This window comes from Anguilla anguilla, chromosome 15 (genome assembly GCF_013347855.1).
Source record: "Anguilla anguilla isolate fAngAng1 chromosome 15, fAngAng1.pri, whole genome shotgun sequence".
Lineage (NCBI taxonomy): Eukaryota > Metazoa > Chordata > Actinopteri > Anguilliformes > Anguillidae > Anguilla > Anguilla anguilla.
This window is the reverse complement of record NC_049215.1, coordinates 30,233,038-30,259,111: the sequence shown is the minus strand read 5'-3', so window position 1 is coordinate 30,259,111 and position 26,074 is coordinate 30,233,038. Positions and strand designations below refer to the sequence as shown.

The 26,074-nt window shown below is 42.2% G+C and overlaps 3 protein-coding genes across 12 annotated transcripts; all 3 read right to left on the bottom strand.

Moving 5' to 3' along the window:
- Positions 1 to 1,078: 1,078 nt before the first annotated feature.
- Positions 1,079 to 15,584, bottom strand: LOC118214026 (transformer-2 protein homolog beta-like). Of its 7 annotated transcripts, XM_035393401.1 has the most exons (13): positions 15,473 to 15,571; positions 13,652 to 13,817; positions 13,363 to 13,421; positions 12,497 to 12,685; positions 12,259 to 12,375; positions 11,139 to 11,327; positions 10,901 to 11,017; positions 9,781 to 9,969; positions 9,544 to 9,659; positions 9,168 to 9,230; positions 2,117 to 2,170; positions 1,618 to 1,691; positions 1,079 to 1,430 (listed from the first exon to the last, which is right to left on the bottom strand). In XM_035393401.1, the coding sequence occupies exons 1-13, from the start codon at positions 15,503 to 15,505 to the stop codon at positions 1,420 to 1,422; spliced, it is 1,377 nt and encodes a 458-aa protein (XP_035249292.1). In that variant the 5' UTR covers positions 15,506 to 15,571; the 3' UTR covers positions 1,079 to 1,419. The 7 variants fall into 7 exon arrangements, 6 of the variants coding, with proteins under 6 accessions (XP_035249292.1, XP_035249291.1, XP_035249293.1 ...); XM_035393400.1 differs by lacking the exon at positions 9,168 to 9,230 and having other exon boundaries at positions 2,117 to 2,233; XM_035393402.1 differs by lacking the exon at positions 9,168 to 9,230 and having other exon boundaries at positions 2,117 to 2,233; positions 13,363 to 13,418.
- Positions 2,970 to 8,658, bottom strand: LOC118214028 (transformer-2 protein homolog beta-like). 3 transcript variants are annotated; one of them, XM_035393409.1, is made up of 4 exons: positions 8,452 to 8,658; positions 4,785 to 4,930; positions 3,981 to 4,146; positions 2,985 to 3,750 (listed from the first exon to the last, which is right to left on the bottom strand). In XM_035393409.1, the coding sequence occupies exons 1-4, from the start codon at positions 8,641 to 8,643 to the stop codon at positions 3,748 to 3,750; spliced, it is 507 nt and encodes a 168-aa protein (XP_035249300.1). In that variant the 5' UTR covers positions 8,644 to 8,658; the 3' UTR covers positions 2,985 to 3,747. The 3 variants fall into 3 exon arrangements, with proteins under 3 accessions (XP_035249298.1, XP_035249300.1, XP_035249299.1); XM_035393408.1 differs by having other exon boundaries at positions 2,985 to 3,747; XM_035393407.1 differs by having other exon boundaries at positions 2,970 to 4,146.
- A 1,937-nt stretch (positions 15,585 to 17,521) lies between the features above and the next one.
- Positions 17,522 to 25,816, bottom strand: senp2 (SUMO specific peptidase 2). Of its 2 annotated transcripts, none has more exons than XM_035393436.1 (18): positions 25,494 to 25,816; positions 25,080 to 25,135; positions 24,621 to 24,736; positions 24,239 to 24,320; positions 23,881 to 23,947; positions 23,595 to 23,769; positions 23,277 to 23,383; positions 22,887 to 22,972; positions 22,584 to 22,641; positions 22,384 to 22,459; positions 22,159 to 22,248; positions 21,636 to 21,785; positions 21,033 to 21,164; positions 20,559 to 20,762; positions 20,163 to 20,242; positions 19,957 to 20,041; positions 19,747 to 19,842; positions 17,522 to 18,871 (listed from the first exon to the last, which is right to left on the bottom strand). In XM_035393436.1, the coding sequence occupies exons 1-18, from the start codon at positions 25,655 to 25,657 to the stop codon at positions 18,809 to 18,811; spliced, it is 1,887 nt and encodes a 628-aa protein (XP_035249327.1). In that variant the 5' UTR covers positions 25,658 to 25,816; the 3' UTR covers positions 17,522 to 18,808. The 2 variants fall into 2 exon arrangements, with proteins under 2 accessions (XP_035249327.1, XP_035249328.1); XM_035393437.1 differs by having other exon boundaries at positions 21,636 to 21,782.
- Positions 25,817 to 26,074: the final 258 nt, after the last annotated feature.

The window sequence follows — 26,074 nt, the reverse complement described above, 5'->3', positions numbered from 1 at the left end:
TTTGTAAATGCTGGAGCACAGTATCAAGATGTGTAATTTCTCCAAGTTTTGTCCAAATCGGACCAATGGTGCAGTAAATTAATTTGGCCTGCGTGGGCGCTATGTTTGGCCACTCAGTGTTATTTCATAAATTCCAGAGCACAGAGTCAGGATACATCATTCCTTTGAAGTTTCTTTAAAATCAGACCAGTGGTGTTTGACATATCATGTGTGACAGACAAACTGCTTGTTGCCTGCAGGGGGTGCTATATCGGGCCAATTGGAGTTCTTTCGTAAGTGCTGGAGCACAGTGCAAAGATGCATGTGGAAAAACACCTGGATGATCCCCAAGCCTTTTGGGATGATGTTATATGGACAGGTGAGGAAAAAAAGGGGAACGCTTCCACATGGACGACATGGCTTCCATTATGTCTGGCATAAAGTACATACACCATTTCACAGTAAGAACTTCATACCAACAGTCAAACATGGTGGCGGTAGTGTGATGGTGTGGGGATGCTTTGCTGCCTCGGGACCTGGACAACTCTGCTGTGCTGTGCAGCATAAAATTCTTAAGGAGAATGTCCGGGCATCTGTCCGCGAGCTGAAGCGTAAATGAGTTATGCAGCAAGACAATGATCCAAAACAGAAAAGCAAGTTCACATCTGAATGGCTGTAAAGGAACTAAATTAATTTAAACTAAACTGTTACGGCTTCATAATCACATATTTGAATAACCACATAATTCAGTCACTTGATGGATTACCTAAGGCAACAACAGCAAAAGCATTTAAAAAAAATCTCTCTCTCTCTATATATATATATATATATATATATATATATTTTAACGTGAACCACTTATTACCTTTACCTATAACTTTATTACCTTTAAAACCCCTTCAACCCCCAAACTACAATTGCACAGGGCACTGGTTACATACTCTCATCAATAAAACAAGTCTGAATAACATTATTTATAGCACCAGAAGAACCAGCCTGACTTAGCAGCTGGGGGCCATATGCAATGACAGGAACCATGTCAGGAAAATGATAAAATGGAATTATGCCAATACACAGGAAAAAAAGAGAAGACAAATAATAGTGTAAATAAGCAGTTTATTGAATACTGCCAACTTAAAATCACACTGAAGTGGACTAGAGCTCTGCAGTCTTACCAGCCAAACAGGAGCTCAACTTCAACAAAACATGGTACTTGCATACATTTACAAATTTAAAAAATGGGGCAAAATACAGCACAAGGTATTCAGTTCGATAAGCACAGCACAGCTACACCTGGGGCAAAAAGGCCATGTTTGTCAGGGACACAAACTTAACTCAAACAAAAAATTATCCTTACCCAGACCACTCCCACCCCGCCCCCCTCCCATCCCCACCAATCCCAGTCATTTTCAGTGACGAGCGTTCCAAATGTTCAGCTCTTCAGTAATGACCTGTGAAATGAACAAATGCACGGTGAGAAGTGTCCTTATGCTACAGAACTGAAATCAGAAACATCCCTTCTATTTAAACAGAACTTCTCTCTACATACCACAGAAATAGCGTAAAGGGGGCTGATCCACATGTATCAAAGCCTACACTATGACAGTAAGCCCACACAAGCACAAGGGCAGTACTTACGGGGGGAGTATGAGCGTGATCGGGATCTGGACCTGTAGGCCCCTCGACTGTAGTATGGAGAGGGGGACCGGCGCCTGGAGCAAGACAACAGACAGTTCAGCACCGTCCCGAGAACCTAGCATGTTTATTCACGGGAGCTAAGCAACTGTCCGAAGATCTGAAGAACACCTGCCGAGACACACACCCGGTAAAATTCCAAATTTCACATTCTAAAACAGACTGAATCAGAAGTTTAAAAATTGGAACCAAAACATAAGTGGCTGGAAACAATCTTGCATTATAGACTATTTTTACAGGGTCCCTTAAAAATCATACTTTACAAATTCTATTCACGATATCCTGCAGGAAGACCGTACACATATTTAAACAATTTGCCAAAGACCGAACTACAATGAAAACCTTTGGAATTAAGGAAAAAGTTTTTTTTTTTTTTTTAATGCTCCCTGATCCAAGGGAAACAGCCAATCAGCCTCCAAATGGACATCGATCCAGTGCTTACCGGTAAGATCTGTAGTAGTCCCGATCGTCGTAGCGATCATAGCCCCGGTCATACCCTCTGTCGTAGTAATCCCGCGAGTAGCGCCGGCTAACACTGGGGCCTCCTGCACCTCCGCCACTGCAGCCGACAGAGACGGATTTGGGTTAAGCGCAGTCAAAGCAGCCACCCTTCCATTAATCAGTACTCCTATCTGGACACCACATACTTCACTGATTTTATTGTCCATCACAGGCTATCATTTTTATACAGCAGTTTCTCTAGCACCTTCCACAGTATAACAGTACCATGCCCCCAAAAGCAAAGTGCCTGCAATGCACATTTATATAGCTATTTATTATTATATTTTAGTATTGTGGCATATATTTTGCAAATACGAGGGAAAGGCAACTTGGATCACGGTTTTAAACTTCCTTCCAAGGAGGTTACAAAGCACGCACTATGTTGGCCGCCCCATGTAGATTCCAGGCGTGGGGGTGTGAGGTCTTTTTGTGATTGAGAAGTCGACTCTGATCCTTCGGCCATCCAACTCCATTCCATTGGCACGCTCCTTAGCCTTAAAAAAATGAAAAATAAAAATAAATAAATAAATAAATAAATAAATAAATAAATAAATAAATAAATAAAAACTTCAACCTCTAATTCAAACGCCATATGTATTTATTTTAAAAAATTAAATTAAATTAAAAAATTAATAAATAAATCATCTCACCTCTTTGGAATCCTCTCTGTTCTCAAAGTAGACGAACGCGAAGCCCCTGGAGCGCCGGGACTGCTGATCGTACACGATGCTGACGTCGGAAATGGGGCCGTATTTGGAGAACACCTCCCTCAGATCCCTCTCCGTGGTGTACAAGCTGAGACCGAACACGCCCAGGCAGCAGTTGGGATCTGGGTTTGCCTGCGGAAAGCAGAGACACGAATCAGTCCGTGCACCCCGCGTATATACACAGACCTTCGCACACAGCGAGTCTCAAATCATATGAGGAGCCAAACAGTCATGATCACTGCCTTGAGGGTACAATGCCATTACCGATTACAAAATCTACTACACACCAAATGGACACCGGTCACATTCTCAGTGAAGAGATTGAAATATTCCAGAATGCAAAGAATCTTACAGCATAATTAAGACAGAATGCTACCCAGAGAATGTGACAATGACGATGACAATGGGTCTCTGAAATTCATGATCCCAAAACCACGGAGCAAATAAATTCTGATTCTGACAAGTTTTTGGGATAACTAAATGGGAAACAAAGGGCAATCATTAAAGACTGCAAATATTTCAACATAGCCATTGCAATTTCGGTAACTTTAATGTTCTCAAATTAAACTGCTTCATCATAATATTAATTTTGTTTCCAAAGTCAGAAGTCAACTAAATGAGGGCAAGATGACATCCCAACATGATAATGGTGTACATTGAAATAAAGACACTAATTTCTCAGTCACATCAGTGTCCTCCATCTTAATACATGCCTTAAATTTGGAATAGATTTACCCAATTACACAACAACACAGTATAATTTTCACAGGAGTGCCCTGGGGCAGATGAAAGCCATTTTAGTGACCAACCTTTAAGCAGGATGGTGGAGACCAATTTTCATGCGATGGGTGCACACATGTCAAACCTACTGGTCAAATTTGAACACAACATCACGCAGAATTAACTTAAATGCAAGCCAGAGCACAATCAGCAGTACAAAAACAGAGACCCGCTATTGAAAGCATGGCAGAGATAGCGCAAAATACAAAATGCGTAATGCGTACAAATCCCATGAGACATCGACCCAAACGTAGTGCAGATTGAACCCCATTCGCGCCTCATGCGCCTGTGCTGAATGGACAGGGCCAGGCCTCCTACCCTGTTGCCGATGTGGCGGCGGCGGTTGGACATGGGCGAGTGGGTGTGGCTGCGGCTGCGTCGGCGCCGGTATTCCCCGCTGTAGGAGCGGCTCCGGGAGCGGCGGCGGTGCGAGCGGGAGCGGGAGCGGGAATAGTGCCGGCGGGAGCTCCGGTGGGAACGCGACCTGCGGGCGGCAGGAAGAGACTCGGCTACAATCCCAAACTTCTGTGACCGAGGCAGGAAGAGAATCGGCTACAATCCCAAACTTCTGTGACCGAGGCAGGAAAAGACTCGGCTACAATCCCAAACTTCTGTGACCGGGGCAGGCAAGGACCCGGCTACTATCCCAAAGCTCTGTGACTGAGGCAGGCAACAATCCCAAAGCTCTGTGACCGAGGCAGGCAAGGACCCGGCTACAATTCCAACCCTCTGTGAAGGAGGCACGCAAGGACACGGCTACAAACCCAACCCTCTGTAACCAAGGCAGGCAAAGATTCTACTACAATCCTAAACCACGTGACCAATTAACAGCCAGTTCCACTTTGGCAGCACATTCTGAAGCCTGCGATTTCATAGCCCGTTGGCAGTACAGCAGGTCCAGCTAACCCGGTGACCAACTTAGGAAACAACTTTGCCAGCCCAAGCCTGAGCTGGAAATCTTTGCATGTCGACAAAAGTTAAACAGGTACAATTTTCTGATCCTCACCCACAAATAGTACATCAGAGTCATTAACTCTTTTATTCTTTACCATGCAACGAATCCTTCAAAACAACTAGCCGGGTGCACAAAATTTAGCATCAATTAATGGAAGCGATTCTTACCTAGACTTAGACCTGGAGCGGGACCGAGACTTGGAGTGGGAGTGACGGGACCCCTCCTTGGACAGGGCGGGGGACTGGGCTGGGGAGCGACTGGCCGACTTGCCCGACCCCTGAGGGCTCACGCTCCTGGAAGCCGAGCGGGACTCCTAGACCAACCACACCGAGATACAGCTCAACACCCATGGATCACAGATACAGGTTTTAGACTCATGTCTTCAAATTACACTTTAGATCACTGAAAACCACATATCCCATAATGCTTAGTTTAGGCTAATACAAAAAGCCTGTGCTGTAGGATCAATATCACATCAACATGTACAGTATAAACAATAATCCATCTAAAGATGGTCTGAAAAATGTCTGTTGTAGAAACAGCCAACATGTGTAGACTATAAAACTACCAATTTCACTGATTTAATTTCAACATAAACAAGACTAACCCTGTATAGGAGTGTTTTAATTAGAATAGTGCATGCATGTTTACACAGAGAAATCATACTGGGATATAAACAGACTAGTAATTACTTAGCGCAGTGATCTTATCCCCGAATACTTCATCTTAACTTCATAACTTCAAAAACATTCCTTTTCTTCTTTCTTCAGTTTCAAATTTCTTACTTCTTTCCTCTTCCCCCATTCCTCACACTGCCAATACACTACATGAGGCAGCTTCTTTTCCTTCTCATAATTAGCATGCATTCTTAATTCAGCTTCACACTTCAAATTATTCTCATTAAAAACTTCATATTTGACTTCTTCCGCATTTTTCTTCTTCCAACCTTAACCTTAACAAAAAAAAGAAAAGGATGAAGAATGTATTTATAAAACTACAGTCATAAAATTGAAGCCAAGACCCAGTCACCCCTGCAGCAGCACCACACAACCCTGAATAACACCAGCAGATTTGAAGAAAGAAGTCAACTGAAAGCAGTGCTGACAAAAAAAAACAACACAAATTCCAAATTATACGCTTCAAAACTGACATTGGAGTAAACAGGGTTAAATATTAGGCTTAAAAGTAGATATAAAATGCAGTAGTCACACTGAGCCCCTCAAGTTATGATGCGTGTGCGTCTTATAAAATTTACCGCACTTAAAAACCTACCTGTTTAGGAAAGCCTATAACACTGTTTGATTTACACAGTATGCTCTTGTGTGTGTAGTAGTTTCTCTCTCCTGGTTCCTGGTACATATTGTATTCATTGCTTTGCCCTTGCTTTGTCATGTTCTGCATTGTTCATTTTAATGTACTGTGCAGCGCTTTGGGCATGGGAAAAGCACTTCACAAATAAAATATTATTATTATTATATAAATACATGTTATTAAAAGTTAATTTGTGATTCAATGTACCACAGGTTACTGAGACACTGATTAACAACTGATACGGATGTAAATATTCTCATAGTCAAAAGTCATCTTAACACATATGGATCAATCTAAACATAGTTCTAACCTGGAGCAGAATGTTGGAACCACTTTACTTCCAGGCAAGTTGGTGATCAACAAGAGAGAAACCAGTGGTTTTGTTGCTTTTGATGGTCTGACATCATGACACTTCAGGTACTCAAGGTGACTGTTTGGGGGGGGGGGGCTCAACCCACTTCTGTGCAATGAATAAGGTGCTCACAATTTGGATGCAATATTTTAATCCATGTGAGAACTTGTTCCGATGTCACGCATCTAAACGCATAACTCTTTGCCTTTTGATTAAAATGTGGAAGAGCATTTGTATAAAAATGCAAAGTTTGCTCTATAAAAACACTATTGAACAAGTTTTGATAACCACTCTGCTAGGTCCACATATTAAAAGGGCAAATACTGTGTTTCAAATAATGAGGAAAAACAGCGACAATTAAAATCGTTGTAACTGTAAAGGTATGTACTGTACTGTAAACAAAAGCTGGGTAACAGGAATACTTTGAGCAGATCTTCCAAGGGCGGAGAGATACCCTCCATTTGAAGACAGCAAGTAAGGCTGCTTGTATAAACAGAAAGCAAGCAGGGACATTTTACCAGTCAAGTTTCAACCATTTCCACTTCTTCTCTTCTTTCAAGTGAGCACAAGTAGCAGCAAGAACACTTAAAATGTTTGTCATGAAATGAACCATTAAATATACAGCCACTTTGTGTATCACTTAAATTCCAAATTGAATTAATACCCCCTGCTGCTTTAGTAGTTTAAATGACTCATAAATTGTCTCATATTTATAGCTCTGCTTGTGCAGCTCATGTTCATATTTTATCAGTTGCTTCCACAAATACGGGAAGCATTTTGCAATTGGACTTTAGAATCTCAGTCAAAGCGGTGTCTTCTGCCACAACGATGGTGTTGATCAGCTGTAGTTGAAAGAAGCGACAGCTGGTTGCAGTCCTTCCACACACTCGTGCGCCAGTGTAAATCCTCCTGAAACCACTGACCTTGTAACAGTGAGGCTACTACTATGGTCTACTACTACTACTAACGTTAGTGGGAAATGTAAATTGGATGTTAAACACTATAACAGCACTTTAAATCTGGATAAAATCCGTTGCTTGCCGTCTACTCGGATAGTCAGCGAACGTTTGATGATCCTAAGCGCACAATACTCATTATTTTGGTTCTCAAGCAGGTTATGCAATAGATCAGCGTTATAACATTTGGCTAACATTGAAGTAGCAATTACGACTCTTTCGTGTTACTCTGCCTACATATCTTAAAGCTAAATGAAACTCAAAAAACAATGTGAACTTACCTTTCTCCTATTGAGACGGTCTATATACGCCTATGAATCGCGGACAATTTATCGAGTAATTAGTTTCATTTAGTCTAAATTTCGCTAAATAAAGTTTATCGATACATTTAGTGATAGGTAAAAATTAATTGACCGAAGGTGTCCCTTTAACGTCAGCAAGTCACTATTTCACACGAACCTTGTTGCGAAGCAGTATGACAGCAAAATCCGGCTTTGTAGCTTCCTTCGTCTCTGCTCCCCCACTTACAATTTAATCTATTATATCTGCAATATAAATGACTAATAAACATCAATTCTTAAGTTTATTTTTCAATTTATGTCGGAAAAGCACCAGAGCCATTAAAAATGAGAAACCATGACCCCAAGCAGTTCATTACGCTCGTGCAAACCAAGGCGCTTCAAAATAAACATCCGATTACGGTTGCACGCTAGACCGGCAGTACGGCATGCAAGCATTAACTTACTTGCTCAGCAAGAACATAGCTAACCAACATTACGTATCAAGTATTAATCAAGAATAACAAATAATAGTTTGTGTAAGCTAGTATTTTACCACAATTTTGCTAAGCGCATAAATAAACTAGTTAGCTAGATAACGTTCCCTAGCTATAGATAGCCTTAAATTGCTGTACGTTAGCTACACTAGCGGCAACTTGATTAGGCCGCATCTGGCAGTAATGTTGGATATAACAAAATACTATCTTATGGTATGGGATAGTTGGGCGAAACCGTCAAGATTCTGTAACTGACGACTTCAAAAAACCAAGCCCGAAATGACAGCCTGCGAAGTCGATTATCAAGGCCTGTGATCTTAACATGAAAACAGAAATGGCGACGAGGATGTTTCCCAATGAAAAGAAATGAGGATACCATCTAGCTAACTACTACAGAACAAACCTGAAACTTTCTTTGATAAAAACATCACTTTACGCACCCGCTCAACGAAATCCTTCTCGTTGTCGCTCATATCCTCTTGATTGAGATTATTTACAACGAATTTATATGACAGCGAGACTGCCCGTTCTCCAACTGCCTCCTCGCTCCTTTCTCTTCCACACGGATGTAACATACTACCAGCGGAAGTGACGAATTGTGATGAATAAAACGCGCGCAGTGTTTTGTACATTAAAACATATCGGCGATATGCCAAAAACCACGGACGGTTAAAATATTAGGAGGTGTGTGCAAATTTGTATTGAGAGGAGTAAGAGTGAAAATAAAAACATAGTCATGAACTTAAACAGTATAGAGACCGAGGTAAAATCATATGTTTAGAATTTTAATGGCACAATCTGTTGACACCCCTGCCTATCTTGGCCTGTTTGGTTGGAAGGACTGTATTTACAAAACTGACTAAGATTTCCTCACTTGTAAACTGCAAACTTAATCTGGCCACGCGTAGTCTTCCACGGGCGGTTTGTTTTGTGGAAGCGCAAATCTGTTTCATTGTGGAGGCCCTGGAGGTAGCGTTGTGAGATGGTGATATGGGAGAGAGCACAGAGTGCAATCCAGGAGTCATCCATCTATCCACTGGCAACCGCTATTGGAGTGACCCGCTTTTCATGCTTCCGCGACGACACAGCCATGGCCATTCTCACATTATTATTATTATGTTTTCGGGGTGTCCGTACGTCCGATTCCCGGTCATACCCTCTGTCGTAGTAATCCCGCGAGTAGCGCCGGCTAACACTGGGGCCTCCTGCACCTCCGCCACTGCAGCCGATAGAGACAGATTTGCGCAGTCAAAGCAGCCACCCTTCCATTAATCAGTACTCCTATCTGGACACCACATACTTGACTGATTTTACTGTACATCACAGGCTATCATTTTTACACAGCAGTTTCTCTAGCACCTTCCACAGCATAACAGTACCATGCCCCCAAAAGCAAAGTGCCTGCAATGCACATTTATATAGCTATTTACTATTATATTTTAGTATTGTGGCATATATTTTGCAAATACGAGGGAAAGGCAACTTGGATCACGGTTTTAAACTTCCTTCCAAGGAGGTTACAAAGCACGCACTATGTTGGGCGGCCCATGTAGATTCCAGGCGTGGGGGTGTGAGGTCTTTTTGTGATTAAGAAGTCGACTCTGATCCTTCGGCCATCCAACTCCATTCCATTGGCACGCTCCTCAGCCTTAAAAAAAATAAAAAATAAATAACTAAATAAATAAACTTCAACCTCTAATTCAAACGCCATATGTATTTATTTAAAAAAATTAAATTAAATAAAAAAATTAATAAATAAATCATCTCACCTCTTTGGAATCCTCTCTGTTCTCAAAGTAGACGAACGCGAAGCCCCTGGAGCGCCGGGACTGCTGATCGTACACGATGCTGACGTCGGAAATGGGGCCGTATTTGGAGAACACCTCCCTCAGATCCCTCTCCGTGGTGTACAAGCTGAGACCGAACACACCCAGGCAGCAGTTGGGATCTGGGTTTGCCTGCGGAAAGCAGAGACACGAATCAGTCCGTGCACCCCGCGTATATACACAGACCTTCGCACACAGCGAGTCTCAAATCATATGAGGAGCCAAACAGTCATTGAGAGGAGTAAGAGTGAAAATAAAAACATAGTCATGAACTTAAACAGTATAGAGACCGAGGTAAAATCATATGTTTAGAATTTTAATGGCACAATCTGTTGACACCCCTGCCTATCTTGGCCTGTTTGGTTGGAAGGACTGTATTTACAAAACTGACTAAGATTTCCTCACTTGTAAACTGCAAACTTAATCTCGCCACGCGTAGTCTTCCACGGGCGGTTTGTTTTGTGGAAGCGCAAATCTGTTTCATTGTGGAGGCCCTGGAGGTAGCGTTGTGAGATGGTGATATGGGAGAGAGCACAGAGTGCAATCCAGGAGTCATCCATCTATCCACTGGCAACCGCTATTGGAGTGACCCGCTTTTCATGCTTCCGCGACGACACAGCCATGGCCATTCTCACATTATTATTATTATGTTTTCGGGGTGTCCGTACGTCCGATTCCCGGTCATACCCTCTGTCGTAGTAATCCCGCGAGTAGCGCCGGCTAACACTGGGGCCTCCTGCACCTCCGCCACTGCAGCCGATAGAGACAGATTTGCGCAGTCAAAGCAGCCACCCTTCCATTAATCAGTACTCCTATCTGGACACCACATACTTGACTGATTTTACTGTACATCACAGGCTATCATTTTTACACAGCAGTTTCTCTAGCACCTTCCACAGCATAACAGTACCATGCCCCCAAAAGCAAAGTGCCTGCAATGCACATTTATATAGCTATTTACTATTATATTTTAGTATTGTGGCATATATTTTGCAAATACGAGGGAAAGGCAACTTGGATCACGGTTTTAAACTTCCTTCCAAGGAGGTTACAAAGCACGCACTATGTTGGGGCGGCCCATGTAGATTCCAGGCGTGGGGGTGTGAGGTCTTTTTGTGATTAAGAAGTCGACTCTGATCCTTCGGCCATCCAACTCCATTCCATTGGCACGCTCCTTAGCCTTAAAAAAAATAAAAAATAAATAACTAAATAAATAAACTTCAACCTCTAATTCAAACGCCATATGTATTTATTTAAAAAAATTAAATTAAATTAAAAAATTAATAAATAAATCATCTCACCTCTTTGGAATCCTCTCTGTTCTCAAAGTAGACGAACGCGAAGCCCCTGGAGCGCCGGGACTGCTGATCGTACACGATGCTGACGTCGGAAATGGGGCCGTATTTGGAGAACACCTCCCTCAGATCCCTCTCCGTGGTGTACAAGCTGAGACCGAACACACCCAGGCAGCAGTTGGGATCTGGGTTTGCCTGCGGAAAGCAGAGACACGAATCAGTCCGTGCACCCCGCGTATATACACAGACCTTCGCACACAGCGAGTCTCAAATCATATGAGGAGCCAAACAGTCATTGAGAGGAGTAAGAGTGAAAATAAAAACATAGTCATGAACTTAAACAGTATAGAGACCGAGGTAAAATCATATGTTTAGAATTTTAATGGCACAATCTGTTGACACCCCTGCCTATCTTGGCCTGTTTGGTTGGAAGGACTGTATTTACAAAACTGACTAAGATTTCCTCACTTGTAAACTGCAAACTTAATCTCGCCACGCGTAGTCTTCCACGGGCGGTTTGTTTTGTGGAAGCGCAAATCTGTTTCATTGTGGAGGCCCTGGAGGTAGCGTTGTGAGATGGTGATATGGGAGAGAGCACAGAGTGCAATCCAGGAGTCATCCATCTATCCACTGGCAACCGCTATTGGAGTGACCCGCTTTTCATGCTTCCGCGACGACACAGCCATGGCCATTCTCACATTATTATTATTATGTTTTCGGGGTGTCCGTACGTCCGATTCCCGGTCATACCCTCTGTCGTAGTAATCCCGCGAGTAGCGCCGGCTAACACTGGGGCCTCCTGCACCTCCGCCACTGCAGCCGATAGAGACAGATTTGCGCAGTCAAAGCAGCCACCCTTCCATTAATCAGTACTCCTATCTGGACACCACATACTTGACTGATTTTACTGTACATCACAGGCTATCATTTTTACACAGCAGTTTCTCTAGCACCTTCCACAGCATAACAGTACCATGCCCCCAAAAGCAAAGTGCCTGCAATGCACATTTATATAGCTATTTACTATTATATTTTAGTATTGTGGCATATATTTTGCAAATACGAGGGAAAGGCAACTTGGATCACGGTTTTAAACTTCCTTCCAAGGAGGTTACAAAGCACGCACTATGTTGGGGCGGCCCATGTAGATTCCAGGCGTGGGGGTGTGAGGTCTTTTTGTGATTAAGAAGTCGACTCTGATCCTTCGGCCATCCAACTCCATTCCATTGGCACGCTCCTTAGCCTTAAAAAAAATAAAAAATAAATAACTAAATAAATAAACTTCAACCTCTAATTCAAACGCCATATGTATTTATTTAAAAAAATTAAATTAAATTAAAAAATTAATAAATAAATCATCTCACCTCTTTGGAATCCTCTCTGTTCTCAAAGTAGACGAACGCGAAGCCCCTGGAGCGCCGGGACTGCTGATCGTACACGATGCTGACGTCGGAAATGGGGCCGTATTTGGAGAACACCTCCCTCAGATCCCTCTCCGTGGTGTACAAGCTGAGACCGAACACACCCAGGCAGCAGTTGGGATCTGGGTTTGCCTGCGGAAAGCAGAGACACGAATCAGTCCGTGCACCCCGCGTATATACACAGACCTTCGCACACAGCGAGTCTCAAATCATATGAGGAGCCAAACAGTCATGATCACTGCCTTGAGGGTACAATGCCATTACCGATTACAAAATCTACTACACACCAAATGGACACCGGTCACATTCTCAGTGAAGAGATTTAAATATTCCGGAATGCAAAGAATTTTACAGCATAACTAAGACAGAATGCCACCCAGAGAATGTGACAATGACGATGACAATGGGTCTCTGAAATTCATGATCCCAAAACCACGGAGCAAATAAATTCTGATTCTGGCAAGTTTTTGGGATAACTAAATGGGAAACAAAGGGCAATCATTAAAGACTGCAAATATTTCAACACAGCCATTGCAATTTCGGTAACTTTAATGTTCTCAAATTAAACTGCTTCATCATAATATTAATTTTGTTTCCAAAGTCAGAAGTCAACTAAATGAGGGCAAGATGACATCCCAACATGATAATGGTGTACATTGAAATAAAGACACTAATTTCTCAGTCACATCAGTGTCCTCCATCTTAATACATGCCTTAAATTTAGAATAGATTTACCCAATTACACAACAACACAGTATAATTTTCACAGGAGTGCCCTGGGGCAGATGAAAGCCATTTTAGTGACCAACCTTTAAGCAGGATGGTGGAGACCAATTTTCATGCGATGGGTGCACACTTGTCAAACCTACTGGTCAAATTTGAACACAACATCACGCAGAATTAACTTAAATGCAAGCCAGAGCACAATCAGCAGTACAAAAACAGAGACCCGCTATTGAAAGCATGGCAGAGATAGCGCAAAATACAAAATGCGTAATGCGTACAAATCCCATGAGACATCGACCCAAACGTAGTGCAGATTGAACCCCATTCGCGCCTCATGCGCCTGTGCTGAATGGACAGGGCCAGGCCTCCTACCCTGTTGCCGATGTGGCGGCGGCGGTTGGACATGGGCGAGTGGGTGTGGCTGCGGCTGCGTCGGCGCCGGTATTCCCCGCTGTAGGAGCGGCTCCGGGAGCGGCGGCGGTGCGAGCGGGAGCGGGAGCGGGAATAGTGCCGGCGGGAGCTCCGGTGGGAACGCGACCTGCGGGCGGCAGGAAGAGACTCGGCTACAATCCCAAACTTCTGTGACCGAGGCAGGAAGAGAATCGGCTACAATCCCAAACTTCTGTGACCGAGGCAGGAAAAGACTCGGCTACAATCCCAAACTTCTGTGACCGGGGCAGGCAAGGACCCGGCTACTATCCCAAAGCTCTGTGACTGAGGCAGGCAACAATCCCAAAGCTCTGTGACCGAGGCAGGCAAGGACCCGGCTACAATTCCAACCCTCTGTGAAGGAGGCACGCAAGGACACGGCTACAAACCCAACCCTCTGTAACCAAGGCAGGCAAAGATTCTACTACAATCCTAAACCACGTGACCAATTAACAGCCAGTTCCACTTTGGCAGCACATTCTGAAGCCTGCGATTTCATAGCCCGTTGGCAGTACAGCAGGTCCAGCTAACCCGGTGACCAACTTAGGAAACAACTTTGCCAGCCCAAGCCTGAGCTGGAAATCTTTGCATGTCGACAAAAGTTAAACAGGTACAATTTTCTGATCCTCACCCACAAATAGTACATCAGAGTCATTAACTCTTTTATTCTTTACCATGCAACGAATCCTTCAAAACAACTAGCCGGGTGCACAAAATTTATCAGCGTTATAACATTTGGCTAACATTGAAGTAGCAATTACGACTCTTTCGTGTTACTCAGCCTACATATCTTAAAGCTAAATGAAACTCAAAAAACAATGTGAACTTACCTTTCTCCTATTGAGACGGTCTATATACGCCTATGAATCGCGGACAATTTATCGAGTAATTAGTTTCATTTAGTCTAAATTTCGCTAAATAAAGTTTATCGATACATTTAGTGATAGGTAAAAATTAATTGACCGAAGGTGTCCCTTTAACGTCAGCAAGTCACTATTTCACACGAACCTTGTTGCGAAGCAGTATGACAGCAAAATCCGGCTTTGTAGCTTCCTTCGTCTCTGCTCCCCCACTTACAATTTAATCTATTATATCTGCAATATAAATGACTAATAAACATCAATTCTTAAGTTTATTTTTCAATTTATGTCGGAAAAGCACCAGAGCCATTAAAAATGAGAAACCATGACCCCAAGCAGTTCATTACGCTCGTGCAAACCAAGGCGCTTCAAAATAAACATCCGATTACGGTTGCACGCTAGACTGCCGGTACGGCATGCAAGCATTAACTTACTTGCTCAGCAAGAACATAGCTAACCAACATTACGTATCAAGTATTAATCAAGAATAACAAATAATAGTTTGTGTAAGCTAGTATTTTACCACAATTTTGCTAAGCGCATAAATAAACTAGTTAGCTAGATAACGTTCCCTAGCTATAGATAGCCTTAAATTGCTGTACGTTAGCTACACTAGCGGCAACTTGATTAGGCCGCATCTGGCAGTAATGTTGGATATAACAAAATACCATCTTATGGTATGGGATAGTTGGGCGAAACCGTCAAGATTCTGTAACTGACGACTTCAAAAAACCAAGCCCGAAATGACAGCCTGCGAAGTCGATTATCAAGGCCTGTGATCTTAACATGAAAACAGAAATGGCGACGAGGATGTTTCCCAATGAAAAGAAATGAGGATACCATCTAGCTAACTGCTACAGAACAAACCTGAAACCTTCTTTGATAAAAACATCACTTTACGCACCCGCTCAACGAAATCCTTCTCGTTGTCGCTCATATCCTCTTGATTGAGATTATTTACAACGAATTTATATGACAGCGAGACTGCCCGTTCTCCAACTGCCTCCTCTCTCCTTTCTCTTCCACACGGATGTAACATACTACCAGCGGAAGTGACGAATTGTGATGAATAAAACGCGCGCAGTGTTTTGTACATTAAAACATATCGGCGATATGCCAAAAACCACGGACGGTTAAAATATTAAGAGAAGTGTGCAAATTTGTATTGAGAGGAGTAAGAGTGAAAATAAAAAGATAGTCATGAACTTAAACAGTATACAGAGACCGAGGTAAAATCATATGTTTAGAATTTTAATGGCACAATCTGTTGACACCCCTGCCTATCTTGGCCTGTTTGGTTGGAAGGACTGTATTTACAAAACTCCCATGTGACTAAGATTTCCTCACTTGTAAACTGCAAACTTAATCTGGCCACGCGTAGTCTTCCACGGGCGGTTTGTTTTGTGGAAGCGCAAATCTGTTTCATTGTGGAGACCCTGGAGGTAGCGTTGTGAGATGGTGATATGGGAGAGAGCACAGAGTGCAATCCAGGAGTCATCCGTCTATCCACTGGAACCGCTATTGGAGTGACCCGCTTTTCATGCTTCGGCGACGGCACAGCCATGGCCGGAGGCATTATGTTTTCGGATTGTCCGTCCGTCCGATTCTCGTGAACGGGATATCTCAGGAACGCCTTGAGGGAATTTATTCAGATTTGGCACAAACGTCCACTTGGACTCCAGGACAAACTGATTAGATGTTGGTGGTCAAAGGTCAAGGTCACTGTGACCTCACAAAATACGTTTTTGCCTTGAGGGAATTTCTTCACATTTGGCACACAGGTCCACTTGGACTCAAGGATGAACTGATTAGATTTTGGTGGTCAAAGGTCAAGGTCACTATGACCTCACGTCCGTCCCATTCTCTCGTGAACGCGATATCTCAGGAACGCCTTGAGGGAATTTCTACAAATTTGGCTCAAACGTCCACTTGGACTCAAGGATGAACTGATTCGATTTTGGTTGTCAAAGGTCAAGGTCACTGTGACCTCACAAAACACGTTTTTGGCCATAACTCAAGAATTCATATGCTGATTATGACAATGTTTCACACAAATGTCTAATAGGATAAAGTGATGAAGTGATGACATTTTATATCTAAACGGTCAAACAGAGCATTGGCTACTGGTTGGCGGAGGCATACAACCGCAAGGCGGTATTTCTAGTTCCTCATAGATTGAATGTCCTGTCGGGAAATCGTTGTTGTAAAAGGGGATGAAGATACATGCAGGGGGATGTCAGAGAACCAGCCAGTGATGTCACCTACACCCAGGGATGTCACCTGTGGAGTGAAAGCTGGTGACAATTCTAGGGGCCCAAAGCTAAAAAAAAAAAAAAAAGTGGTGCCCCAAATTCATCGCTATGACCCTGCATACACTTCTTTCCATTCCATTCGGGGAGCACCAGAAGTTTTTACGGTCTGCTAAATAGGCTTTTGGAGGTTTGCTTTATCCCAAACGGACCCCAGTACCCGTTGACACTGGTACAAAACATATTGGCAGTTCCTGGGCTTATTTGCGTTCACAAAATATCTAATTTACCTTGAGCACACAAAGTAAATGTCACCTCTATTCTTTAGTCCAAACAGTCCAAAAAGGAAACTGGGTCATTCATCCAATCTAGGCTCATGATTTTTTTCACAGGCATTAGTCAAAAATACTTTGTGCTCTACTACTGAGGTAGTTCCTATACAATTTTATACTCACATATTCACACATTATTACATATTTAAAACTTTTAGTTATTTTGTGTAAACATCTTCAAGATTAAAAAGGGTAAAGTTAAATTAATTCTTACCAAAATACACAGCCTATAAAAACGGTATCTAAATTTCGTACGCCAAACGTGCCACCTTTCATCATAATAATGAGATATTTTTGTAATCTATTGCTGAAAGAGATTCTGCGGTATCCCCACTTTGGAAAATTCATGCAGTTACAAGCAAACACATGAAAGACCACTTGTTTGCCTTTCTTTTATTACTTGCAAAAATACGACAACAGAAATGTATAGATAGATGCATACAAATATGATGCTTAGACAGAGACACAGTCTTTGTTTTATACTGATATTGTGAATCAACATAATTACATTCAATACGGGCAGCCCTCAGACTATGCAAGAATTTTTTAATGGAAGTCAAAACAAAAATACACTTAAGAACACAAACATATTTATGCAAGAGAAAAAAATAGATCACTTTCAAATAAATACTTCATATTTAGGAATAACAAGTTTTAAAAAAAGCTTGGCCCTATTGATGCTGAATTCTGTGGCATCATCTAGCATAGAAACTAACTCCCCAAACATCCAACTTTGTCACTGTGCCCTGTTAAGCTTTCATTTTACAATACAATGGCAGATGAACCGCTGTAACAACCACATCTAGTTGAAGAAATGCCTGAAAAAAAATCCTATTCAAAGAAAGACAGAGGCAAACCTTCAAAAACGTGATAGAAATAAATAGCAGTTCATTAAAGAGCATTTCTCACTAGTTACAGATACAGGCAGGAGCTGCAGACAGAAAAAAAGTGTAATTCAAGTCATCAGAAATAATAAGTTAAACAGGCCTAATTGGCCACCAGTTGGTGCCCATATTACTGGTGTATGCCATAAATGATAAATGAATGAAACTATTTTCTCTTGCATGTTTATTATCTGTTCAGTTAAGGCACAAAGGCCCATGTCTCTACACAGGCACTCAGACAAACTCTCAACAAAAATTAAGTAAGACCAAATTTCCTGCTTCAAGAATTTGGGAGTACAAGTACCACAAGGTCATACATTTGTTATTCTATTGCTTTGTTTTATTTCCTCGCTTCAAATACTTTTAACATACAAATTAATGCACTTATCTATCGACTAGTCTTGGGGTACATGTTCAAACACTACCAAGCCTTCCCATACTACCTTAAAAATGTAGTGCATAAAGCCAAAGCTGACATTAAGTATACCTGCATCATATTTCCAGTAAAATGACCCTCTCTGACAACTCCAATGAAGATTGAATGTTTTCAACAAAAACTAAACATTTCAGGAAAATTGCAGCTTTCACAAATAGAGTTTTAAATAAATTAACAATAGCTTATCATTTTCCACGTGCAGAGGAATAGAAAAAAAAGAAAAAAAGTTGTGCGATTGAGGACAACACAGCACGCATCGTCTTGGTGGTTCTGTGTTTTGGTCACGACCGTCATTGTTGCTTGGACTGCTTACTGCCTGGGGGGGAGACACCCGGTTTCCTACAACAGCCGCTGGTTTAGGATCTCCCAGATCATTCTGTTCCGAAAGTACGGCATGTGGGACTGAGGGAGAGGGGAAAAAGGGAAAATCAAACTCCAGAGACAGTCATTCTTTGAAAGGATAGGACAAATGGTTCTGCAGAATTAACATACTAGTAAAGCAGGACCTTTACAAAATTATCTCAAGACTAGTGCCGCCACTTAAGACTAGTTTCCACGCATTTTCTTGCACGAGGTTGCCAACAAGAGGTCGACAGGCTTTGCATCAAGCCACATGTCAAACGGTCATCACAACAATTCATCCAGTGACATTTCAGTGCCATTTCCTTGTGAAAATAATTTAGATCTATATTTCGTACTGAAACCTGAAAATGAGTCTTGTGGGAGGGCTGCATTGTCTAGAGTGCACACTAGGTAGGAATAAAAAAAATCTCCTGACAGATTTAAGAAATTGCTGAGCCGAGTTGACAGAAATGTATCTTATTTTTTTGTTGGTCGACATTGTATTCTTTGTATTTCTCTACTTCTCAACTTCACTGAAATAAATTATAAAGAAAAACAGACCATTTAACCATCACCTCCATTTCTGCAATCCGTGTTCACAACCCAACTAGGAATCAACATGCCAAGTCAGCTTAGTTCTCACTGCAAAATGATGCGTACAGCAAAGTGTGCTACATGCTGTTTGGCAATTGTAAGTGGTTGTGGTACCTGAAGATGCACGTGCATGTCAAGACTGCCACAGAGGTGCTCTTGCAAACGTGCAACATTTGGCTGTTTGACGTTAAGCATACTGTACATACAGTGCATGATTTTCTTTTCACTTCCCCTACATGCAAGTGCCCAGTAAACAAGCGCTCAGATTACGACTAATCCTACTAACAAATGAAATCCCAGGACAATGCATCTCAGTGTAAACGGGAGGTAACAGTAAGTACCTGTTTGAAAGTAAGGGGCTGCCCGCGTGCAATGTAGTCAGCGTATTTACAGGCAAAGACGCCACAGTCACTGCCGTTGTTCTGTTGAGGAATCTCCTGTGGGCACAGCCGGAAAAAAAGAAGAAAAAAATACTACTGAGCATCACGAGATATGACCAAAGCAAAATTTAATTTCTTCTCATTTCCACTACAAATGGGTTTCGCAATTACATTGGACTTTAAGCTGGATACGATCCACTTGGACGCATCCAAATCTTTGCTCTTCTTGGCCTTGTATTCATCCTTCAGGTAAAGCCTGGGAAGAAGGAGGGGATCGGCGTAAAAACATTTCTGCTGAGTCAGAGTTCTCATTACAGCACTGAATAATTAAGTTCCACAGTAAATATCAACTCTAAAGCCCATGGTCTGGCACTTACAGCAAAAGGCTGCAGATGTCATCGTGTCTTTGGCCCATAGAGTCATAATACTTCACAGACTTTGCTTTGAGGTCAATCACCTTTGGATTAGAAACAAAATATGTAAATCTCACATATTATTGTCATCAGTATACTCTGACTATTGTCTGCATGCACTTTTCATGCGAGGAACACTACTACAAGTGTATTATTATTATTATTATGCTTAAAGAGCTCAATTCAGTTATATTGGGTTAATCATAAAAATAATGATGCCATAAGTTGAAAGTCCAATTTTAGCATTCATTAAAAGTGATTATTTTCATTGTCTATGTTTAATTGGGGGGGGGGGGGGGGTAACATGGCCAATACTTTCCCTTTCATTTAAATGTAAAAAAAAAAAAAGTAGCCACTCACTGCAAGAGACCAGTGGACTCCAAGGTGCAGCGGCACCAGGATGATGTCATAGAGGAAGAGGTCCACAGCCTTGGTCCATCGCCGCACGGCTGTGTGACCCCCCCCACGCAGCTTGGGGAAGAAAAAGGTGCTGAAGGCGTACACCTTCCGGCCCCCACCTTGCTCACTGCGAGACATCACCAAGTTCAGGTAAAAATTGATCACCTGGAATAGAAGAATCAACAAGAGAGAAGGCTGGATAATGAATGAATGAATGAATGAATGAATGAATGAATGAATGAATCTGAATGCCACTGTGATGGGCCCTTGAAGAGGAGGAACATATCACTTCTTTTTGGTTTTATGTTGTCGTTGCTGGCACCACTCTTTCTGGTCTCTGTTAATCGTAAATATTCAGGGATTTGGTTTTCAGGACCTGCACAGGAAAGGCGGGGGTAGAGAAGCAGCCGCAGCAGGAGGAGGAGGGGCTGGTACCTCATCGTTCAGCCAGCTGCTGTCCCGCAGTGTGGCCAGGTCTCTCTGGGTGATCCTCAGCTTAAAGGCGCTGCTCAGAACCAGGTTTGGATCCTTCTGACTCAGCGCCTGACTCACCTCCTGCAGCATCTCCTGTCAATGGGGGACACACAACGTCTGAGCGGAAAGCTTCTCAAGCAGAGCCAGCCCAGTTCATTTCTTTCTTTCTCTCCAGAAATGCAAACGGGCTTCAGTTCAAATCTCGCCAGACCTCCTGCTTCCAAGGAGGAAAGCTGTCTTAGGGTCCACTCCTAGTGCAGCAATATGTGCAGTTTTAAGTTATTTTAATGGTTCCCATCATATTTATGAGTTGCTAACGTTGCTAAAGTTTGCCAAGAGCCAGCCAGATCACCTAGACAACCAGTTATTTTTAAACCAGAATCTGTCTGAAAGAACACTAGGAAGAGAAGATTTGACAACTACTCAAAAAAAATTCTGTAAAACCATCATTATGTCCAGAGTAAGAAAGTCATTTTTAATAGTAGCACTTCAAATAAAAACTGAAGGCTATGAGCTTGCCAATATTGGTGGCCCGAATAACAGAGAGGGGTCTCAGTGGATCACCTTTGTCAGCACAGGGAACTCCTGCCGAAGACCACTGTCGGCTGCTGGCTTCCTGGGGTGCACCGCAAATTGGGAGGGGACCACCAGCCCATGGTCCTCCAGATTCAAACGGGCTGCAATTTCAGAAGACAGGTCCAGGTCCGCAGTCTGCTTCCGATAAAAAGGGAACAGCACCGTCTGATTAAGCAGCTGGAGCAAGGCTTTCAGAATCATGGGTAATGATCCAGTCCAATCAATTACACCTTTCCCAAGTCAATAATTTCAGGTCCATCCCTCGCCTATGATCTGAGTATTTATCAGACAGCTTTCCAGTAAAGATATGGTCCACTTTCCCCTCCTGTCATAGTTTATGACTTAATTAATGCATATATGGCATTTTTTCTTCAACCTAACTCCAACAAGGCCCTCTGGTTAACATCCAAAAAAAAAACTTGAATCAACATCCTCACACTTGGGGAAACCCTTTTTTGTTGTGTTCTTCCTGGTACACATGGCAATAAGTTGCAAGCTTTGAGGTGCTCACTTGTACTGCAGGCGTATGCATTTGCGCAGTCACATGCAGTGATGTAGTGCCTGGCAGCTCTTCTCTGTGTCTGACCAGCACATCTTCGGTCTACAGGCAAACAAGCACAGCGACAGTTTTTATTTCAGACAGGAAAAAAAACTCCTGCAATAATACCACAATAGCATATAAGCAAATTATACAATGTGTGGGACCAATTTATTATGAGAGCTTTGATTTCCTTACTTTTTCTTTCATAGCTGGCTTGCTGTCCACTTTGCCATATTCTGAACTTTTGCACCTAACAAGACAATCGCGCCATCTGGTAATACACAGAGGGAATTATGGTAAAATTATATTAATGATAACATTAGTAACAAAAAATGTAATTGTTCAAAATACTCAAAACATATATTCCCGTGCTTCACATTAAATAAAAAATTTACCTTTCTTTAGTTTGCCTTGTCAAGGAGCTGTCTCTCCAAACTGATGCACCCAAGTTTGCTAAAGACAAAACCAATACTCAACAGGGGTACCATGCAGAGAAATGTATTTTTCAAAGTTGAATGACTGAATCTTAGAAAAGATTCTTTGGGTCTGCAGGTCGCACATAAAGGAAGAGATTGTGTCTGGCAGGTACAAAATAACCTCAGATAAGGACCTCAGAATTTCAAATGCGCTCATATCTCAGAGAGTTCTACTGTAGGTCCAACACAGAGGGATTATACCTCTAGTGAAAGAGAAATTACCTTTCATTGGTCCAGGCTTAGGCGTGCTTGTGTTACAGGTCCTGCTGAAGATGGCCGATTTGTGCATGTCCAAAGGGAGAGGTGTTCTGAAATGAGTTGACAGTAAAAATGATCCTTCTTATAAAAAACGAAACAGCGGCTTTTCATTTCATAGCAATCCTATGAACGCAAATACAAGCAGTGGTCATACTCCCGCATTACACCTGACATTAACCGAACTTGTTTTGCCATTCAAGCACATGCTGAGGTTGCGAAGACGACACAGCTGGCTAACTGACAGGCGAATATCAATCCTGAGCAGTGATTAAATGACCAGGTGTCATGGCAGGAGATGGTGGTGGGAAGACTGCAGGCCTTATCTGCCTCTCCAGCCTGTGCCACAGAGCTCACATGAATGGTTTCACGCGTCCACAAGGCAGGGGTCTGTTGTTGGTGTACTTCTCCGAGACCATCTCCACCAGGAGCCTGTAGTGCTCCCGGTCTCTCTCTTTCAAAGCCTTGAGGGGGTGGGGGTGGGGGGGCGGGAATCAGAAACCATAATTACATCACAGAACACCTCTTTTTTTTTTCTTTTTTGCAAGAAATTTTGTTATAATTCATTCATTTTTTCATTAACAGGGACAGACTATCCACAAGGACAATACAATACTATACACTATAATAAATCCCCACTCTGTTATATATATATACCAATATATAACTGTCTACCTCCTCCACCGCTAGCTGGGGTTTATAACTCTGTGGCGTCAGGGCCATGAGAGGGGGTTCTGGGTCGGACGTCACTTGGCCACCCAGATCAGGCCGTGGGGGGAGGAGCTGAAGGGACTGCCGGTGGTGCCTGGCTTTGACCTTCTCAGAATTTCCTGGGTACAGCATTGTTCCACTGGGACAGAGGACGAGAGGTCACCACATGTGAGTTTTAGACAAAGACACAGCTTTCACTTTGCACTCAGCTTAGTTTAAGCAAACGGGTGATCAGTGAAAGCTGACTTACTTGTGCTTCCTGGTTGAAGGCTGAGGGCTTTGATGAAAATGCAGCAAAGCCCTGTCCATCGGTTTTTCTGCGTAAACACAAGACCATACTTCCACAAATGGTTCCTTCAGTTTAAATATTATATTTATATTTTTTTAATGGGACATCCACTTTGTGTGATTGAAGCTGTCAGTTCAGAATCAGATTGGGAGTGTAACAACATTAAACATCCTAAACCCTTTCAAAAATAATATGACTATTAACCTACAGCCAGAAGTGCTTTTTGAAACATTCAAAGTATTTTAAAATACTGCACTATAAAAATCACATTTTCTCAGTTTGTGATTGGGAATACTCCTAAATGAGGATTCACCCTTACCCCTCTTTACATCCATATTACTGATCATGGAGTTAAAATGGTTGTTTGAGATCTCATCGACTCCCACCTCCTCCTGACAGACCTAAACAAGACAATCATTTATTATACAGAAAGCTCTTTAAAGACATTCAAACATTTACAGATTATTATCTAATAAACTTTTTGTCAAAGTTCCTACAGTGTATAAGGATTAAGCCTTAAGGCACTGGTTGAATAAATCATCAGATTAGAATCAATTCAATGTAGACAACCTTCAATTGAACATGAACTTAAATTTTGTAGTATTACAATTTGTGATGACGTGCAAAATGCAATAATTTTATTTGCATGGTAGATCAAATTGGTAATGAGCCTAAATAATCCTGGTGACTAAGTAACGCACCTCATTAGGAACACAAGCCTTTTTTCTCTCAGAACGAGCGTCTGCAAATGGGTTCCGCATACGAAGCAGTCCAGCAACTCCTGCCACTGTTTTCCGGACAACGTTGACCACTACATCTGGACAATAAAATACAATTACTGAGTGAGGCTATCCACTGATACGTACGTTTCCACAAGTCCATAGACCTTAAACACGGTTCTCCATACCCAAGCACCATAACGAGTAGGGGAATCCAACAGATTCATATTATGGTAATTCCTACCAGAACACTCATTACGACATGCGTAGTTTTAATCACTGTACTGGGCGGAGCTTACGAACAATCTGTTCGTTAGGGTCGTGAAGGACAATTTACTAGATTGCTACATGTAACTTTGTCTTACAAAGTCTTGCTCGCTAACCATAAAACACTAGTCGTAGCAGGTCTTGTAGCTAAATAATGTCTAGTAACGTATTCACCTCTTTTGGGTCTTTTAACTTCCAAGTGTTCAGCTCTGTCATCGGGTGAATGGACACTAAAAAAAAAACAAACAAGGTAGCCGACGTCAACATAGTCAATGTAGCATACAGAATAAATTCTGGCTATGCACTTTGTAACTAGCCAAGAAGCTTTCTAGCCGCTACGGATAAGTAGATACACCAGAACCTCAATATGTGTAGGGAAACTCGTCATACCCGTAACTTTTCAAAAAGTGACAAAATGCGTTTACCTCCATAGACTATATAGCCATCGACAGCCAACTAGGGAGTTCGTGAATTAACGTTAGTGAGTTAATATAGACTATCGATAGGTACGTGTTTGACATATTGTGGCTAACTAACGTTAATGATCCAGGTATTATTCAGTTAGTGAAACTGGACAAATACACTGACCTCTGGTAATTCCGTTTAGTGGGTCTGCTGAGGTTCTCCTGTACCTGCCTGTTAAGAGCCCCTGCTGTTGGCAGCTGTAGGTTGTTCCTAGGCCAACTCGTACACCTTTGCTCAATATGAGGTCCGAAAAACGACGATATGCTGTCAACTATCCATTCATACATCACAGACCACCACGAGAAAATGGGCACCGGTTGGTTCGTCAGGGCCAGGTCTGTTCAAAGATTAAATAGACGAGCATGTACGAAATTAAGAAGTCGAGTACCATAAGCTACTATAGGTTTGGAAGTTGCGTCACCTCAACTTCCGTTTGTGCAGCAGTAAGGAAGCTTCCCCCTGAAAGTAATATTTTTCAGCTTTGATCTCTATTTCTGAAATGTTTTTGAAATGTGTTATTTCAGTGTACAACAATCGCTACCAAATTGTCTGCATTATATAAACAGTGTTGGTATTTGATTTACACGCATAACTTCTCCCAACACAAACGTATTATTTGGAATAACAACGACATATTGCATAATAATAGATACTTATGATTCGAACATTGGTTTAATAATATTCTGCTGTCGAGTAGTTCTGTG